General features: G+C 34.7%; 3 protein-coding genes across 3 annotated transcripts; all 3 read left to right on the top strand.

Moving 5' to 3' along the window:
* Nucleotides 1–456: 456 nt before the first annotated feature.
* Nucleotides 457–2,466, top strand: LOC141713010 (small ribosomal subunit protein eS10z-like). The gene is made up of 5 exons (XM_074516196.1): nucleotides 457–585; nucleotides 725–773; nucleotides 900–1,179; nucleotides 1,285–1,420; nucleotides 2,252–2,466. Exons 1-5 carry the CDS (start codon nucleotides 583–585, stop codon nucleotides 2,312–2,314), a joined length of 531 nt encoding a protein of 176 aa, XP_074372297.1. The 5' UTR covers nucleotides 457–582; the 3' UTR covers nucleotides 2,315–2,466.
* Nucleotides 2,467–3,211: 745 nt separating this feature from the next.
* On the top strand, nucleotides 3,212–5,591 carry LOC141713008 (putative serine/threonine-protein kinase At1g01540). The gene is made up of 7 exons (XM_074516194.1): nucleotides 3,212–3,827; nucleotides 3,907–4,008; nucleotides 4,103–4,225; nucleotides 4,305–4,475; nucleotides 4,561–4,690; nucleotides 4,834–5,043; nucleotides 5,193–5,591. Exons 1-7 carry the CDS (start codon nucleotides 3,304–3,306, stop codon nucleotides 5,241–5,243), a joined length of 1,311 nt encoding a protein of 436 aa, XP_074372295.1. The 5' UTR covers nucleotides 3,212–3,303; the 3' UTR covers nucleotides 5,244–5,591.
* Nucleotides 5,592–5,731: 140 nt separating this feature from the next.
* LOC141713009 (beta-carotene hydroxylase 2, chloroplastic-like) lies at nucleotides 5,732–7,767 on the top strand. Its single transcript, XM_074516195.1, has 7 exons — nucleotides 5,732–6,294; nucleotides 6,431–6,490; nucleotides 6,577–6,648; nucleotides 6,719–6,853; nucleotides 6,935–7,060; nucleotides 7,273–7,329; nucleotides 7,419–7,767. The coding sequence occupies exons 1-7, from the start codon at nucleotides 5,803–5,805 to the stop codon at nucleotides 7,488–7,490; spliced, it is 1,014 nt and encodes a 337-aa protein (XP_074372296.1). The 5' UTR covers nucleotides 5,732–5,802; the 3' UTR covers nucleotides 7,491–7,767.
* The last annotated feature ends 11,905 nt before the right edge of the window (nucleotides 7,768–19,672 follow it).

The raw sequence follows: 19,672 nt of genomic DNA, 5'->3' as shown, positions 1-19,672 counted from the left end.
TTATATTATTATTTATAAAGATGCATATAAATTTTCAGGTTCCAATCTCACCAACAACAAATATTTACATTATTATTTATGAATAAGATCTCATCAATGATATACTATTTATAATATTTGAACTTAACTTGAAATTATACACAATGAAAGTATAATTATATAATCATTATTTAGTATTTAATTATTTATATAAAATTTAAATAAAATTATATAAAATAGAAATAAAAATATATAAATATTAATCAAGACCCGTACATTGTACGGACATAATCTAGTAAAACATTATTAGAGAACATAATAGTTCTCCGCCAACTAATTCTCATTTGACCTCTAACCCTATAAAAATATTAACGGGAATATAAAAAAATTGTACTTTCGGGGAACTATTATTTGTCCGAGGCTCCTAGCTTTTCGGCTAGACAAAACCTAGAAAATGGGCCTTGGCCCATGTTGCATACATCTATTTGTTGGATCAAATCCCGGGCTTGCATTTAAACCCTAAATTACCAATAATTCAGTTTCTAGGGTTTCCAGTTTGTCACAACATCGCCGTTTTCCACTCATCACCATTTCGCAGCAGCCATGGTAAAAATTTCAACTCTCTCTCTCTCTCTCGATCTCTCTCTCTCTCAATCTCTCTCTCTCTCTGTTCTATGTTTATTAATAATGTAAACATTTGTGCGTATATGCGTAACCAAGTAACAATCACAATGCTTATTTTCAGATTATTACTGAAAAGAACCGCCGTGAAATCTCAAAGTACCTCTTTCAAGGTTCTTCATCTTTCTATCCATTTTTTAATTAATTTATACAGATATGTATGTTTATCTTTACTACTGTGATGCTGTCTAGTTTGATATTTTACAAATGTTTAATTATGTGTATATGCTTAATTATAGAGGGTGTTTGCTATGCCAAGAAGGACTACAATTTGGCTAAGCACCCGGATATCGATGTCCCGAACCTTCAAGTTATTAAGTTAATGCAGAGCTTTAAGTCTAAGGAATATGTTCGCGAGACATTTGCTTGGATGCATTACTACTGGTACCTAACTAATGATGGAATTGAGTTTTTGAGGACTTATCTTAATTTACCATCCGACATTGTGCCTTCTACTTTGAAGAAGTCTGCTAAGCCGCTCGGTCGTCCCATGGGTGGCCCTCCTGGTGATCGCCCTCGGTATATATTTTAACACTGGATAATGTAGTTTATGTAATCTGGTTGTTTTTTGTCGGCTTATGTTCTGATTAATGTAGTTTGGATTGGTTGGATGGATTTTTGTAGTGGTCCTCCAAGATTTGAGGGGGATCGACCTAGGTTTGGTGACAGGGATGGGTATCGTGCTGGCCCAAGAGGACCACCTGGAGAATTTGGCGGTGAGAAGGGTGGAGCTCCAGCTGATTATCAGCCTGCTTTTAGGGTAAATACTCTTTCCTTGTATGCTTTTTGGATTCTGCTAGTTTACACTTATATGTGATTTTTATCTATTGTTAATTGTTATGAAGCTGTCTACTGTTTTTGCCTGTATGCATATAGGAAGTTGTATTATATATACAGTGTGGTGTTATATTTATGCCATGAAACCTAATTTTGATTATGCATCACTGTTTAACAGTCTTAAAGAACAGTATATGCACTTCTATACAGCTTGTTTAGTTGTGTTTGTGTTTTCGCTTGAACTCGAGGCTTTAGTAATTTTAGTAGTCTGCTAGCCAAATTAATCTTGTACCAAAATTCAGGGACATTTCTTTTTAGGATAAAAGAAGAAACTCAATGTCAGTCAAAATGAATTAGGATCTGTAGGATTCATAGATCCATATCTAACGCTTAGGATGTGCATCAATTTTGGGAAAAACTGATTAAAAGCCAAAGCAGTAACTGATTCAACCCTCATTTTCATTTTTTGAGGGTGAAGATTGTACCACCACTTGATTCCTGCTACTATTTCAAGGCTTTTAAGCTTGTAGGAAGATATTTCCATGCTACTATTATTTGCAATCTTTTATCCTCATGGCCAGGGTTGAAAAGTGAGTTACGACATTTATGTCTGTGCCTCTTTCAACATGTAATGCACCCGTTGCTCTGTGTCCTTTGGCTTTAAGAGCTGATTATGATGTTTTAAGTTTTGTTTCTATGATGCTAGGATTTCAGTTTTGATGCAGAATTTTGTTTCATCATAACAGAGTTTTGGTTTCTTAATAGCTGAGTTACTAATTAGTTGATGCGCTAATGTTAATGGCAAAAATTGCAGGGTTCTGGGAGGGGCGGCTTTGGACGTGGCTCTGGAGGCTTTGGAGGAGCACCGCCTAGTTGAAGCTGTTCTTAAAATTAAATATGCCAGAGTTGTAATATCTGCAGAATAGGGACTGGTTCAGACAATCTGGAACCATTTCTTTACACAATTGTGTGACTTCTATTGTCATCTCAAGATCAGAAATATTTATATTTTTGCCTTGCCTTTTTTGACATGATGTGTTCCTAATAAAATTTTGATTGCTTGTGTGCATTAGAATGCCATTTGCTTTTTTGCGGCATCTGGCATTCTGGTCCTGTTATTGGTTAAATGTAAAAGCCGCCTGCTCTGTTATGGCTTTCTTGTTTGATTATCGTAACACATCAGCCTAAAGCATATAGAAAAAGTATGTGACTAGGAATTTTTTGGTTATGCATTAGAACCTGGCTCTCCCCAGCTCGGGGCATGAATGTATTTGGGACACAGATCACAGATGCACAACACCCATTACCCGTGTACATTGAAGTACAGCCGACATATCTGAAAAAAGTCGCAGCTTACACCAAAACTATAAAGATAGCATGGTGATGCGAGGGGTAAACATAACAATCACAAGACATGACAAGGTATCACAAGTAGTAAATCCTGTTTGTTTACGAGAAATATTGCACAAAGTAACGCTGCACACCAAATTGACAATTGCGTGCGGCTTTAAAGTAATGAAATGCAATAGTGTTTAGCAACACTTGAATGATATGTTTTGAACTTAAATAAAATTAAATATTTTTTAATAATGATTTTTCTTTTCAAAAGAAAACATTTCTTAAGAAATGCAACATATAAACATGCGGATAAGGATTTTAGTTGTAGATTTATGATAGCCAGCACAATTGGTGGAATTCTGTTTGAGTATAAAATATATAGTTATATGCTCAAGCTCAACCTCTCTCTTAACTTTAGGAACATTTCAAACTTTATCTTAACAATCTTTCAACTCTCGTACTCATGTAACCATCGCAGATATTAGTAATCTTTTACTTCAGATACAGTAATTAATTAAATGTACCAGCATGTCTTTTAATTCAGTAGTATCATCTACTGTTAGAAAGCTCTCCACAAGAACCTCATTCTTTGGCCTCAAATTATGGCCTGTAATTCTCATATGCATTGGAATTTTCATCTTGTTGCTTCTTCTTCTTCTTCTTAAAATCTGCTGTGCTTGTTGTCGACGATCCTCTAAATATGGTGATTATGAGTTTAGTAAATCAGAAAGCAGTAGTAATGCAATCTCAAAAACTACTTCATCTTCAATGCTTTTAGCTCGTAATGCTCTGCCATTGGAATTTGACATAGAGTCATCAGGTTGTCGGTGGTCAAGACGGGAAGGTAATAAATGTTGTGATACTAAAAGTATTCAGTTGAAGCATTGTAATAGCATTGGAGGGATTAAACAATACACTATAGAGGAAGTCGAAACCGCTACAAATGGATTTGCTGATGAGAATGTTATCGGTAGTGGAGATTATGGGATTGTTTATCGTGGCTTATTGTTTGATCATTCTCGAGTTGCTATAAAGAAACTCGTTTTTAACAAGTATGAGGCTGTTCTCTAAATTTATCAAGGAAAACTCCGAAAACATATACTGACCCTATAGTGTTTTTATAAATTGCAGTGGTAAATCAATGGATTTTATTCAAGAAGTGGAAGCAATGTGGTGTATCAGGCACAAGAATATGGTTAAGTTAATCGGATACTGCACAGAAGGAACCTACAAGTTCAGTTCTTTTTCTTTTTCTTTTATATTTTGGTTGTCGGATAGATAGTTTAGTCACTAATATGTTATTTGTTTTTTTTTTCATGATAATCAGAATGCTTGTGTACGAGTACGTGGACAATGGTAATCTCAAGCATTGGCTACATGGAACAATAGGGGATGTAAGCACCTTAACATGGAACACACGGATGAACATTATCCTAGGGATAGTCAAGTGGTTAGTGCTATTTTAAACCCTGCTTTAGCTGCCATTTTCGTGTTTATTGATGGATTGGGTAATTGATATTATTCTGCAGTTTGGTGTATCTTCACGAGGATACCGAACCACCTATTGTTCACCAAAATTTGAAATCAAGTAATATACTTCTTGATCGCCAATGGAATCCCAAGGTATCTGATTTTGGTATTTCCAAGCTTTTAGGACCTGACTGGACTCTGTCTATGGCTCGACCAACAGGAAGTTCTGGGTTAGTTTTTGTGATTCATCCACAAAGCTGCTCTGCATGATTTGATAACTTATGTAGTGTAGCTTTTTTTGTTTGTTTTATGAAGCTACATGGCACCAGAATATGGTAGTACCCGGGTTTTGGATCAGAAGACCGATGTTTATAGTGTTGGGGTGCTTATCATAGAGATCATAACAGGGAGATCCCCGGTAGAGAGAAGAGGATATGAGCATGAGGTGATTTGAGTCAATAAACGCGTTGAATAGATATTCAGGAATAGATTTCTACAAAATAGTGGAACGTTGTGTGCATCTCTGATCCAACTGCATAAATTTGTTTACAAATAATCAACTTTTATTTCTGTGGATTTGATGTGCAGGTTAACTTGGTTGAGTGGCTACATTCCATGGTTAGGGACCAAAATATAATCCAAATTGTGGATCCAAAGTTGGCTGAGATGCCTAACAAGAAGGAACTAAAGCGAATAATATTGATTGCTCTACGATGTGTTGATGCAGATGCTGAAAATAGGCCAAAAATGGGAGACATCATCCACATGCTGGAGCCTCGAGACTTGCTTTTAAGTGATGTAAGAACTAGTAAAATATGTGCAACAATCTAAAGTTACAGCTATGGAAGTCTCTGTTCACATTTGTATTCTGTTCTCACCGTGTGGCTACTGGCTTTAACACTTTTTTATTTTATTTTTTTGTTTTTGGTAATTGGTAATGGATACAGGAACGAGTAACGAAAACAGAGACTTTTCGTGGCAATGTTGATGCCAATTGAGTATCAAGGGTATTGTGTAACTATAGGCATAAGAGACGTCAGGAGTTTATCATTTCTGGAGACTGACTGAATGATGGAAGCCTGAAGGAGATGGTACTGATCATGGAGAAAAATATGTTAAAAAATTCTTCATCAAATTGTGCTTCTTTCAGTTTTGTATCATGCTGAGATTAAATAAGGTAGAGAGCCAATGGTGTGTATTACAGTTAACTAGTTATGTTTTGTAAAAACTGTAAACTGGAGAAAGGAGCCCCCAATGCAAAGTCTGTGCTTGGCAGTGTTTTATGATTAGTTTATTTTGAGGTTTATGATTGGTTTATTTTTAACAAATACTAGGGGACAATTGGGAGATTAGTTAGAAGAGCAGTTACTTAAATATGGGTTAAGAAGGTTCGGAACAGATCCTACAAATTAGTTATCCAATCAATGTGACAGACGTAGGTTGGTTGGGGCGCCCCAGTCAATCTGATTCCTTAAAACAAATAGTGGAAATGGATGAGTTTAGCATCTGGGTGTACATTGATTCAAAGGGTGACAATAGTAGTAGTCCACATAACACATGTGGTTCACCTCCATTTATACCTCCCCCTCGGCCCCCAAGAACCCACATGCACCCACTATCTCTTGTCAAACAACCAAACCCCCCCCCCCCCTCCCTCCCTCCCTCTCCTCGATTATTATGGCAGCACCTAGAATCTCCTTGGGGGGGTCTTTTCGTCTAGGAAATGCCCAAATTCAAGGCCCTAAACATATGACCACTGTCAACCCATTTTGGCAACTAGAATCTCCACCATTTACAGCTCTAAGCTTGCCAAGGAAGCACAAACTCATGACCATTTGTTTTGCGGTGGAGGAAACTGAGACTCCCGTAACTGCCGCTGCACAAGTAGAAGAGGATATCGAAACACACATCATAGCATCCTTTACTGATCGAATGGCTAGAAAGAATACAGAGCGGTTCACTTACTTGGTTGCGGCTGTCATGTCTAGTTTTGGAATTACATCCATGGCTGTGTTCGCTGTCTACTCCAGGTTCGCTTGGCAAATGGAGGTACACTCTTTTTTTCTTTTTTTTTTTTTTTTTTTTATTTCTACATGCTGCACACCGTGTTTCATAAGTATCTGATTTACTTTCTGCGAGCCTATCTCAACACTGAAATGGATTTCGGGTAATTATACGTACATAGGGTGGAGAGACTCCGTTGTCGGAAATGTTTGGTACATTTTCACTTGCTTTCGGTGCTGCAGTAAGTGATTCCCTTTTAATTCAAAATGTTTAATGAGCAGCAGATAGAATTAAGTTGATTGTATTGAATGATATTCACCGCTTCAGGTGGGAATGGAGTACTGGGCAAGATGGGCACACAAAGCGCTATGGCACGATTCGTTGTGGCACATGCACCAGGTATATTTCAAGGATTGTTCAACATCTTTAGGCAGCTACTAAATGAATTCGTAATTATGTGTAAATGCAGTCACACCATAAACCAAGAGAAGGCGCATTTGAGCTGAACGATGTATTTGCTATAATAAACGCGGTTCCAGCTATAGCACTGCTTGCCTATGGTTTCTTCCACAAAGGCCTCTTTCCTGGTCTTTGTTTCGGTGCTGTGTGTATCTGACTTTTCTGTTTCCTCAATTTCAGTAGTAGTATATTTTTATTTAAAATATATATATGTATGAAACAACAGGGACTCGGAATCACGGTGTTTGGGATGGCCTACATGTTTGTCCACGACGGTCTTGTTCATAAACGGTTTCCTGTGGGTCCTGTTGCAAATGTCCCCTACTTGACTAAAGTTGCCGCTGCTCACCAGGTTTGGTTCACACACTGTATTAACAACTATACATCACTATTCCCAGCTCTTGGTTCTGGCCACTCCATACTCCAACTTAAGTACTAGAACAATTACGTTAAGCAAATACAAGTTCTAAAAATATAATATTTGAACACATGAACACTTGTAACCGAGTGAGTTGAGATAGCAAAGCTTTATGTAATTAATTCCACCTGATTTTACATGTATAGCTACACCACATGGACAAGTTCAATGGAGTACCATTTGGGTTGTTTTTGGGGCCTCAGGTTTGTGGTCCACATTTAGCTTTTCCTCTTTCTTTCTTTTTTTCTCCTTGATGTTTTAGACGGAAATTAAATTATATGATTGGCTGCAGGAAGTTGAACAAGTGGGAGGGATTGAAGAGTTGGACAAAGAGATCAATCGGAGAATCAAATCCTCTTCCTAATAATCACTGTTGCATAATCGACCATATATTATACGCTACACATTAGTGAAATCATAAGTGCAATTTTATACTTCTCTTTTAGTTGTTTTTTTTTTGCCTTCTTTTGCTCATAACTTGTACTCTTCTAGTGCTAAAGCTGTATCTCTAAAATCCAGTTCTAACAGACCAACTCCAGACCCTCTGTATATATGTATACATAATTACAAAAACTTTGTAAAATTGCATCAACATTATGCTAAAATAAAGTGTAACTGACATCAAGTTATATCAAATTCTCCTTTAAACGCTTACATCATCAACTCCTATATATCAAGTTTTAATTAATTTTGCCATTTATCATTCTCATTTCTCTCTTAACCATTTCTAATTCTCTTTCTTTCTCATTTTTATATTCTTAAATTAATAACCTTTAATAGTTTCATTTTATTCACTAATTTTATCTTATTTAAAATTAATTTCAGTTACACAAATATTAAATATTATATTTTTTGTATTTAATAAAAAATTGATAATCAATATTCGTAGTTTGAGTAATCTCATTTTTTAAGTTTTTATGTTTATATTTTATTCTATTCTCATTAGTATGTAATAAAAATATTGTAATAATATATATTATTCAAATTAAACTATTTCAACATAATTTTTTTAAAAATATTTATAATATAACTGGGAATCGGGAACTAATATAGTTATAAATAAATTGGTTTCTGAGGTGTGAAGGGTTCTCTTTTAACCGGCACTTGACTTTCAATATGAAAATTGGTCATTTTCGTCTATGAACTCGCAGTTCCATTTAAATGGTGCTTAATTTTTAACATGTTCAATGAAAAGAATAATAATATTTTTTACTACATTTAATTAATTTGAAGTATTTCCTTCGTGGGAGTATAAAATTAAATTTAGAATTAAGGTGAAATTTGTTAAATCATATGTGGGGGGAAATAATGGAAGTATTGTTAGAAGTAAATGGAAGAAGCAGTGGACCCCGAAAAGTTGACAGAAGGTTTTTTTATCAAACATTCCACTGATCATAGAAAAAGGCACAAATTTTGGAAAACACTGAGTCCTTATTCACGAGTTTTTTATGCAAATAAAGTAAATTATTAGCTGGTAAACTATTTTTATTTATTTTTAAAATAAAAATATATTAAATTTACATTAATCATCACTTATTTTTTTTAAATCCGGGAACATGATTTCGAGAAAAAGTAAAATTACTTTAATTATCTTATATTTACTTTTAGTTATTTTTAAAACTAGGAAATAAGGGATGAAAATCCCAATAATATTGACAACAGGGGAGAAATATAGGAAGGGTTAAAACCTCGTGTTTAAAAGAGAGATTAATTAAGGGATATAAAAGATATTGGTAGATGTTGGATGTGAGACATTATATAATGCCATCACGCCATGCGTCTTCACAAGGATTGACCGGCGGCAGGGGGCCTAAATAAGTCTATTTTATCTGTCGTTAATGCTGTTACATACTACGATTATTACGCAACCCCGTGCATTATCTAGGCAAGTGCTAGGGCCACTTTGTCATGATACGTAAATCCTCGGTCCGTTGACTTCTGCTTAAAAAACGGTTGATAGGATTTATATTTATCTTCTCAGTTCTCACAGACACATATCTGACGATCTCAATCTCGGGGTTAGGAAATGAGAACTCACACATCATTAAACTAATAATATCAACAAATATATTAAACGCCGATTAACTACTAACAAGATCTACACAGGATTAAGTTTGAGACAAGATCAAAATATTAATGAATTCAATTTCATTCGATTCCTAAATGGAACCGACAAATAACTCATTGTATCTTAACCAACTTAAAGAATCCTTCAATCTACTACGCATGCTCACACTCACTGCTACCTGCTCTGGCATCTGGAAATCTATGACACGGTAGGGACTGTCGAGAACGCTCATGCAAGTTGTACGCCTAAGTATGGCCATCTTCTTTCTTAACTGCCATGGTTAGAGCAAAACAAATATAAATGAGCACAAAAGCTCAGCAAATAACTACATAGCAGTTTTATAAAACAATAATAATAACAATAGCAAAATTTGAGGCATTCTACTTTTAAATCTCTAGGTGGCAGATTTCTATATTTGGCTATACAGAGGTTATGAAGAAAGGTTTGGGCTTTCTAGAATCAAGGATCAAGATAGGGTGAAAGCCGATATTCATCGCAATACAATAGCATAAATCATATCAGAAAAGCATATTAATATCATGGAACAAGATATATGGTATCATGGCATCATTATTCAAATCAATACTTTTTAACCAAATTATTGCTCAAAATTATTTTATGACGCTACGGATTACAGCCGGTGATCAGCCGCGAAGTAATCCCGAACCTCGCTGGGTTCTAAACAACATTGGTGGGATCCTGAGGCAGCTTTTAAGCCTCAAATAATAAGTGTGGAAATGACATGCGTCTTACTCCAGATCCACTATTCTCAAGAAAATATTTTACCCCTTTGGCAATTCTCAAGAAAACATTTTTGCCCCTTGGGCAATTCAACTTTTAAAAACTTTGCATTTTTATATAAATTAGATGCCATAAAGAATAACATTTCAAAAGTTCTTAAGGCATGAAAGAATCATATCAATTTTTAAGGGATTCCAAAAAATAAGATTACCATCAACAATCAGAGGATTAGGATTACGAGATTCTTATCAAAAGAAGAACTATCCTCATACTAAAGGGGTCATCAAGGATGAATATCAATGATTCAACAACTAAGGAAGGAGTATTGAAAAGGAGTTATAACGATAATCAACAAAGGTAGGGATGTCTGATATCAAGTGTAGTACATGGTGTACATCCAGTTACAAAGTTTGGATATGGAAATAAAGGATAGTTATCAAATAATTGTAGTTCATGGAATTTGAATTATAAGCAATAGTCAAGATAGGGAATTATTGAAGCAATACTAGAAATCAAGTTCGAGGTATTCAAGAGAATTAATCATCAAGGCAAAGGTATTCAAGAGAATTAATCAACAAGACAAAAGTATTCAAGTTAATGAAGAATTCAGGTTACTCAAGATATTTCGCAAGGGAATTCATAAAGGTTCTCTTAGGGTTTACGAGATCATAGGGTGACAGGAAATAGGCAATATAATCGGGTATGAATCAATCAAGTGGTTGTAAACAGTCGAACATGATTCAATAACAAGTTGTCACAAGAATCAATATTAGGGTTTCTCAGAAATCAATAACAGGTTTATCACAAGTATAAAAAAGAATCACTACTTTATCATGGCATTAACAATATCAATGCATAAGACAAGGCAGAGTTACTTGCCTTAAATCGCTTTCCTACTTTACTGAAATTGAAACTGAACTACTGAAGCTGAACTACTGCCACCTAAATTTCATTTCCCTTTTCTAGCATGAATGCCTCCACTATTTGAATCTACAATCCTGAATGCCTCCGCTATCTGAATCTATAATCCAAAACATAATCCCTAATTAGATACTTAGTCGCATTCGACGTTCCCTGAACGTCTGACGATTATCCCAACTCGCATTAAAGCTTAACTTATATACACGAGTATAATCACAGAATATTCACATAGCACTTAGTAGTATATACTTATATACTTAACTCGTATAACACATAACGAGTATTTACTTGTATACTTAAATCTATATCTTAACAAAACAATCACGATCTAAATAACTCGACAACCAAACAACTATTCCTTCATTTTTAACTAAAAAATTTGAACAAAAACAAATGGTACCAAGCCAAGAAATCAACATGCAACCACTGAACTTGACATGCAACTAATCAAACATCTTTTAAACACCAAATTAATCTTACACAAACCATATAATTAGACTCTAAAATTTAAACTGACCAAACAACTTGAATCAACCCTTTTTAATACCATATACCATTCGACTTTTTCAATAAAATATAAATAATTTATCAAATATCGACATGCAAGGTTCCATTTACAATTTAAACCTATTTTAATCCATTTCAAACAAGAACACTTCTTGAAATCATTTCTTTTAAATCAAAAACCGAACCAAAATATTATTTTTGAACAAAATCTTAACATGCATAAATCCAATCATTTATTCCTTTGAAAACCGAATGAAATCCATGCTTTTAATAATCAAAACTTAACTTATTCATACTTAACTACCCACATATCCAATATAAACCAAATTCTATTTCCAAATTAAACAATAACCCAATTAACAACAAAACAACTTGTAGAATCGACATGCAATCAATCAACTCAACATGCAATACTCTAAATCACAAATCCAACTTAATTAAACCCATGATCTAATCATTTAACCCATCTTTTTTCCAAACTAAATAAAATATAACTTGATTACACTTAGGACTTTACATGCATGCAAGGAAACCAACTCAAAAATAAAGGGTTATATATATATATATATATATATATATCATCAAAACCAATCGAACATTAAAACCCTTTTGCAAAACTCATTCATTCGAACCAAAAACCAAATCTTTGAACCAAAACCCTTTGTAAACTTTGAATCAAAATCAAAACCCACTTTTTTAATAGAAATAGTCGAACCTATCTCCAAAACAAATCAAGAAAATCATTTAACTTATGTACTATACTCTCTCTTAAGGTCATAAACTAAGAAATTATATTTTCTTAGATATAACCAAGAGATGTTGAAGCAAAAACTTCCTTAAACGCTTACATGCAAAGAGTATATGGATAGAGAATTGAAAAGGATGAAGATAAATGGCAAGATCTTTGAATTCTAAGTAGGATTTGATGTTGTATGTAGAGGAGAGAGAGGAAGAGAGCTCGAATGAGAGAGATAAGAAGAAGAAAGGGAGAGAGAATCGGGAGAAAAAAAAGGAGAAAAGAGAGAGATGGGAGAAATGAAATGAATGAAGTGATGGTGAAAGTAACAAGCTTTTGTCTCATCTTTTTATTCTCAAAAGTTATTGGAATTGTAAAATTACCAACCTAACCTTCTCTCACTACTAGCACAAAAATGCATGCAAGGATGATATGGTCATTTGGCTAAGTTGAAATGAGATAGCGGGGTGGTTAATGACACAACTACCCTTCTCTTATATTGTGAGTGGAAATGCATGCAAGGGCAATTAAGTAATCTAATAATTATTAATCTAATTAATTACAAAGAATATATTTTATAAATAAAACCATAAATCTCTAAATTACAAGAGTGATATCATAAAATAGATTAGAATTTTAGGAATTTAATAAAATCAAATTCGAAATTTATAAATAAAAATATTTTTTAAAAAAATATTTTTCTTAAAGAATAAAAATGCATTTATAACCTATATAAATAGCAATTAATGCACTTTTTTAAAAAAATTCTAAATAATATCGTACAAGCATATAATCACATAATCATGCACCTTAATATAGATTCACATATCACGTATCGTAATGAAACATACTTAATCGTAAAATTTTCCTTTTTACTAATATTCATTCTTCGCGTAACGGGTTGCGTCCTGACTAACGGCCCGACGCTGAGCGTTTTCAAATACGCTTCACAATCATTCTCTTTATACCAGCTAACACGTCAAACTGGAATATAATAATTATTTAAATATTTCCATTCTCACATAATAACACATAATTTACATAATTACACTTTACTCGCATAATTAATTCACGAAATTCCCAGTTGTTACATTCTACCCCCCTTAAAAGGATTTTGTCCTCAGAATCTAATCTAAACAAATAGAATGGGGATATTTCTCCCGCAATTCACTTTCTAATTTTCAAGCTGACTCTTCTGTCCTGGGATTTCTCCACAAAACTCTAACTATAGGCACCACTTTATTTCTAAGCACTTTTTCTTCACGATCTAGAATTTATACTAGAAGCTCCATATATGATAGATCTCGTTGAATTTCCACGGGTCCTAGCTCAATCACATGACTAGCATCAGTATTATACTTCTTCAGAAGAGAAACGTGAAACACGTTATGAAGATGTTACATCTGCGGAGGTAACGTTAACTTATATGCTACTTTTCCAGTTTGCCTTAGCACTTCTAATGGTCCAGTATATTTAGGACTCAGCTTGTCGTTCTTCCCGAATCTGGATAGACCTTTCCATGGAGGGATCTATAACAATACTTTGACTGCGGGTGCGAACATCACATCCTTTCTTGTTTTGATCAGCATCTTTCTTCTGTCGATCTTGAGCAGCAATCAACCTTTTGCGAATTACATCCATTTTCTCTTTTATCTGTTGCATCAACTATGGGCTAATAATTTGCGTTCTCCAACTTCGTCCCAGTAGGTAGGGGATCTGCACTTTCTTCCATACAATGCCTCGTAAGGCGGCATGTCGATAATTGCGTGATAATTATTGTTATAAGAGAATTCAATCAAAGGAAAAAGGTCATCTCAATTCCCTTTGAAATCCAATGCACAAGTTCATAACGTACCTTCGATTGTTTGAATAGTCGTTTCGCTTTTTTCGATGTTCTGCGGATGATATGCCGTACTTATTTTTCAATTTAGCTTCCAAATGATCATGAAATTGTCGCCAAGATCTCGAGTTAAATTTCGGATCTCTACCGGATACGATAGACACTGGAACTCCGTGATGCATCACGATTTCATGCACATACATCTTAACTAAAATTTTCCAATGAGAATCTTTCACTGATATGCAAGAAACGCGCTGACTTTGTCAATCGATCAATTATTACCCATATTACGTCATGATTAGACTTAGTATTTGGTAATATTACCACAAAATTCATCATAATAAGCTCCCATTTCCGTTCAGGTATGTCTAGTGGTTGAAGCAATCCACTCGGTTGTTGATGTTCCGCTTTTACTTTTTGGCACGTATAGCATTTACTTATCCATTTCGCAATCTTCCTTTTTCATATTTGGCCACCAATAACTTTCTTTTAAGTCCTTTTACATTTTTGTACTTTCATGGTGAATCGATAATCTTGAGTTATGCGCTTCATGAAGAATCTCGTGTTTTAATTCCATAACACTAAAAATTTCAGATACGCGAGCAACTTGGTATATTCCTTTATTATCCTTTTGAGCCTTAATTTCTTTTTCAGACAACTTATCCTTCTCGTGGTTCATCATTTGTTCTTGATGACGTCGAATATTTTCTAAAATTTCCGGCTGAAAAGTCATTGCATACACTACCTCACTTCCCGTTTCTGGAATTCGCACTTCTATTTCCAACTTCCCAAAATCCTTGATTAATTCCTCAGATGAAGTTTAACACATTCAACTTTTCTTTACGTCTTAGTGCATCTGCTACAACATTCGCCTTTCCAGGAGGATAAATGATAATACCGTCGTAATCTTCAATCAATTCCAACCATCTCCTTCGCCACATAGTCAATTCTTTCTACGTAATAATATACTTTAAGCTTTTGTGGTCCCTATAAATCTCACACTTTACACCATACGAATAATGCCTCCAAATCTTAAGGGTAAATATAATCGCTGCTAATTCTAGATCATGCGTAAGATATTTCTGCTCGTGTGGCTTTAATTTCCTTGTCACAGATACTATCACTTTCTCATGTTGCATCAACACACAACCTAGCCCTTTATATGAAGGATCACTGTAGATCACAAACTTATCTTTTCGTTGGGTGAAACCCACACTGATGCGGTTACCAACTTTTTCTTTATGTATGATGGCAAGAGGTGGCTTTTACTACTTCATTACTTTTACTGATGATTTCAGTAGATATGGATATGTGTATCTTTTGAAGAACAAATCCGATTCTTTTGAAAAGTTCAAAGAATACAAGGCTGAAGTGGAAAAGCAAACAGGGGAAAGTATAAAAGTTCTACGATCAGATCGTGGAGGAGAATACTTAAGCCTCGAGTTTAAAGGTTTCTTGAAGGAGTGTGGTATCGTATCACAACTTACTCCTCCTGAAACGCCTCAATGGAATGGAGTTTTCGAGAGGAGAAATTGTACCTTGTTGGACATGGTGCGATCGATGATGAGTCTAGCAGATCTTCCAATAAGTTTCTGGGGTTATGCTCTAGAATCGGCTGCATATACACTAAACCGAGTTCCAACTAAATCGGTTCAAAAGACTCCATATGAGATGTGGACTGAGAAACGTCACGGCATATCTTTTATGAAAGTATGGGGATGCGAAGCGTTTGTGAAACGCTTGGTGTCTGACAAGTTGGGACCAAAATCGGATAAATGTATTTTGTGGGATATTCTGAAGAAACTAATGGGTATAGTTTCTATAATCCTACCGAGAACAAAGTGTTTGTTGCTCGAACCGCTGTATTTCTTGAAAGAGAGTTACTTTCAAAGAAAATTAGTGGGAGGACTATAGATCTCGATGAAGATCGAGTTGTACAAAATAATATTGAACCAGAGTTGGAAAATGGGCAGGAAGTATATCAAATGTTTCTGCTCCGGAAACACCGGTTGTTCGTAGATCTAGTAGGGCTCGTCACGAGCCAGAGAGATATTATGGATTTCTCTTGACTCAAGATGATGATGTAATGCTCATAGATAATGATGAGCGTCTTACCTACCAAGATGCTATGAACAGTCCAGAATCTGAGAGATGGCTAGAGGCCATGAAATCCGAAATGGAATCCATGTATCAAAATAAAGTATGGACTTTAGTTGACCCGCCTGAAGGGGTAAAACCTATAGGAAGCAAGTGGGTTTTCAAGAAGAAAACTGACATGGATGGTAAAGTACAGACCTATAAAGCGCGACTGGTGGCAAAAGGTTTCAAACAAGTTCATGGTATAGACTATGATGAGACCTTTTCACCAGTTGCTATGGTAAGTCTATCAGGATTTTGCTAGCAATAGCTACTTACTACGACTATGAGATTTGACAAATGGATGTCAAAACTGCTTTCTTAAATGGGAGTCTTGAAGAGGATGTATAAATGGTCTGTAAGTTGCTTCGATCTATTTATGGATTGAAGCAAGTCTCAAAGAGATGGAATCATCGTTTTGATGAAACAGTCAAAGAATTTGGCTTTATTCAAAACGCAGATGAACCATGTGTTTACCAGAAGGTTAGTGAGAGCCATGTGGCATTCCTAGTACTATATGTAGATGACATATTACTTCTAGGGAATGACATACCTTCTCTACAGGCAGTTAAGACTTGGTTGGGAAATAGTTTATCGATGAAGGACTTGGGTGATGCTACCTATATATTAGGGATTAAGATCTATAGAGATAAATCAAGGAAATTAATCAGCCTAAGTAAGAGTACATACATTGACAAAGTATTGCATCGTTTCGGGATGCAAGAGGCAAAAAGAGGATATGTCCCAATATCTCATAGGATATTGATCTCAAAAGACAACTGCCCTAAATCATTTGATAATAAGGGCCGTATGAGCAAAGTTCCATATGATTCGGCAATTGGATCTATAATGTATGTGATGATATGTACTCGTCCTGATGTTTCGTATGCCTTGAGCATGACGAGCAGATACCAATCTAATCCTGGTGAGGGTAACTGGACAGTTGTCAAGAATATTCTTAAGTACTTGAAAAGGACTAAAGATTCATTCTTGGTGTATGAAGGAGATGAGAAGCTGGTTGTAAAGGGTTACACTGACGCCAGCTTTCAGACAGACAGAGACGATTCAGTATCTCAGTCAGGTTTTGTGTTTTGCTTTAATGGAGGTGCTGTATGCTGGAAGAGTTTAAAGCAAGAGACAGTAGCTGATTCTACAATGGAAGATGAGTATATTATTGTCAGTGAAGCAGCCAAATAGGCTGTTTTGATACGGAAATTCATAACGAGACTTGGTATGGTTCCATCGATCACAGATCCAGTTGATCTTTACTGTGATAATAATGGAGCCATCGCGCAGGCTAAAGAACCAAGGTCCCCTTCCCGGGCAAAGCATATACTTAGGAGATATCACCTCCTTCGAGAGATTAATGAAAGAGGAGATATACATATATGTAAAGTCCATACTGATGATAATGTTGCAGACCCACTAACTAAGGCTTTGTCGCGGCAAAAGCACGAAGGTCATACTAGTTCCATGGGTATTAGATATATGGGTGATTGGCTCTAGTGCAAGTGAAAGATTGTTAGTGTTTGTGCCCTAGAGACAACACTATTATGTATATATTATGAAACATTTGGATTATTAATTATGATTATATGGATTATTCTTAGTAATTTATTATATCTTTATTTTCTACTATAAGATGTTAGATTAATAAATGTCCTTGGAATATGATATGTAAATCTATATCTCTAAGTACGTGACTTAGAAATGAGATTATGAGAATAGTATTGATATTCCTAAAGATCTCTAGTCAAGTATTACTGTTAAGGGACGATAATAAATACATTGAGACTAGTGTGTTTGTTGGTTGATGATCACATCTCATTGATCATAGGCATGGTGATACTAAAGTCAAAACACAGGCACATATATTAAATACATGGTGCAGTATTGATCCGTTGTGAGATATTACATGTTTATAGTGTCATAAGTTAATCTCACAGTGATAATGATGTGTTGGTGCTTTGACCTGAAATCATTATATTTCTATACAGCAATTAATATAATTTGATACTATTAAAAGTTATCCTTGACCGGGTAATAATAAAAGTAGACATTGGGTACATTATGAATCGTATGAGAAATATGAATGATCTAGATGGGATTTAGCCCTCCTTTATTAAAGGAGTTATATTATTGGCCTCTTGATTGAGTAAGACTATAAAATGCATGGTCGTGCTCAATTACTGATTTGTTTAATAGTTTACTCATTGATCAAGGAAAGAAGGATTGAAAGTTAACAGAGGATGACACAATGCATGCCTCGAGTTTGATCTATAATATAAGGCTAAAGGGATTATATTACATTATACATTATTCACGAAAGGTTTAATTGATCACCGATTTAATTATTATTACTTGGGTAACAATGATGTATTATTAGATGCCACTCATTGTTTATGATTTTAAATTAGATTTAAAATTGTTGCTAACGTAATAATAACCTAAAGGGTCGCACAAAGAATGATTGGAGGATTATTTATTTTAAATTCGGATTTAAATTAAATTTAAGTAATTCAAATTATTTGTTATTAATTAAGTGTGACTTAATTAATTAAATAAATAGGAAATTCAAATTTAATATTAAATCCAAAATTAAGTTATTGGATGATTAAGTGAGACTTAATAATACAATAATTAGAATTTCAAATTTAATAATAATAATAACTCTAAAATTCAGTTTAGAGTTGGAGGCCCATTAGCTCTTGCCTATATAATATCTTTTTCTAATAGAATTAGGGTTACACGTTTTATTTGATAAAACATAAACCCTAGCAGCTTGAAGAGAGATAGAGAGAGCAAGAAGGCGGCCTCAAGAACGTGCTAGTACACACCCATCCTCCGGGCGATCATTCGTGTGGATACCTTCAAGGCGTAGATCGTTCCAGCGACGGGCTACGTGGTGATCATTCAAGACCTCCATCTTTCCATTAACGTAAAGCTTCTTAAGGTAAACATACTGAACTACGAATTAAATATTATTTTTTGCATGGATCCCGCAGAGGGTTTCAATTTTTAAGATTTAAATTTACATATTTCGTTGCGTTTATGTGCTAAAAACCGTTCAATGGTATCAGAACTACTTGCAAAAAGTTTTAATTCATTTATGTGTTTGACCATTTTCGATATATGAGCATGTACATGATTTGCCATGATTTAATGTTGATATAATATGCTTATATATGTATGGTTTTGAATATATGATATTCATGTGAGTTGTATAATCATAAGATGATTATATAATCTGTATATATACTGATATATACATGATTTATGTTTGTTCTAATTATGAGAATCGTATTAGATACGGATTCTAAATTGGCTGCTGCAGATTTTCTGAAATCTGGGTCTGGTGTCTGATTTACGCAAATGAATACTCTATTCGATAGGTAAACGAGCGTCTGTACAAAACAGATAGCTAAAGTTATCATCGACTCGTCCGTAAGGCGTTTGACGTGGTTTACTACCCGTAAACAGTGATTCTTGTGTTTCTGATTTGATCCTGATTTTTGTCATATTTCTTTTATGATTAGATCATGGATAATATGATATATTAAGATCAGATTATGTGTTTTAACATGCTTTTATGTGTTG

This window comes from Apium graveolens, chromosome 3 (assembly GCF_009905375.1).
Source record: "Apium graveolens cultivar Ventura chromosome 3, ASM990537v1, whole genome shotgun sequence".
NCBI classification, from domain to species: Eukaryota; Viridiplantae; Streptophyta; class Magnoliopsida; order Apiales; family Apiaceae; genus Apium; species Apium graveolens.
The sequence above is the reverse complement of the archived record's forward strand: the minus strand, read 5'-3'. Positions and strand labels throughout refer to the sequence as shown.

What these genes read in the sequence shown, in the direction of transcription:
- LOC141713009 (XM_074516195.1), top strand. Translation starts at nt 5,803, where the DNA reads ATGTGGTTCACCTCCATTTATACCTCCCCCTCGGCCCCCAAGAACCCA. An exon ending in CTGGTCTTTGTTTCGGTGCT is followed by an intron (nt 6,854 to 6,934) that starts GTGTGTATCTGA and finishes ATGAAACAACAG; the next exon opens with GGACTCGGAATCACGGTGTT. An exon ending in AAGTTGCCGCTGCTCACCAG is followed by an intron (nt 7,061 to 7,272) that starts GTTTGGTTCACA and finishes TTACATGTATAG; the next exon opens with CTACACCACATGGACAAGTT.
- LOC141713008 (XM_074516194.1), top strand. Translation starts at nt 3,304, where the DNA reads ATGTCTTTTAATTCAGTAGTATCATCTACTGTTAGAAAGCTCTCCACA. An exon ending in GAAGAGGATATGAGCATGAG is followed by an intron (nt 4,691 to 4,833) that starts GTGATTTGAGTC and finishes TTTGATGTGCAG; the next exon opens with GTTAACTTGGTTGAGTGGCT. An exon ending in GAGACTTGCTTTTAAGTGAT is followed by an intron (nt 5,044 to 5,192) that starts GTAAGAACTAGT and finishes TAATGGATACAG; the next exon opens with GAACGAGTAACGAAAACAGA.
- LOC141713010 (XM_074516196.1), top strand. An exon ending in CTCAAAGTACCTCTTTCAAG is followed by an intron (nt 774 to 899) that starts GTTCTTCATCTT and finishes GCTTAATTATAG; the next exon opens with AGGGTGTTTGCTATGCCAAG. An exon ending in CCTCCTGGTGATCGCCCTCG is followed by an intron (nt 1,180 to 1,284) that starts GTATATATTTTA and finishes GGATTTTTGTAG; the next exon opens with TGGTCCTCCAAGATTTGAGG.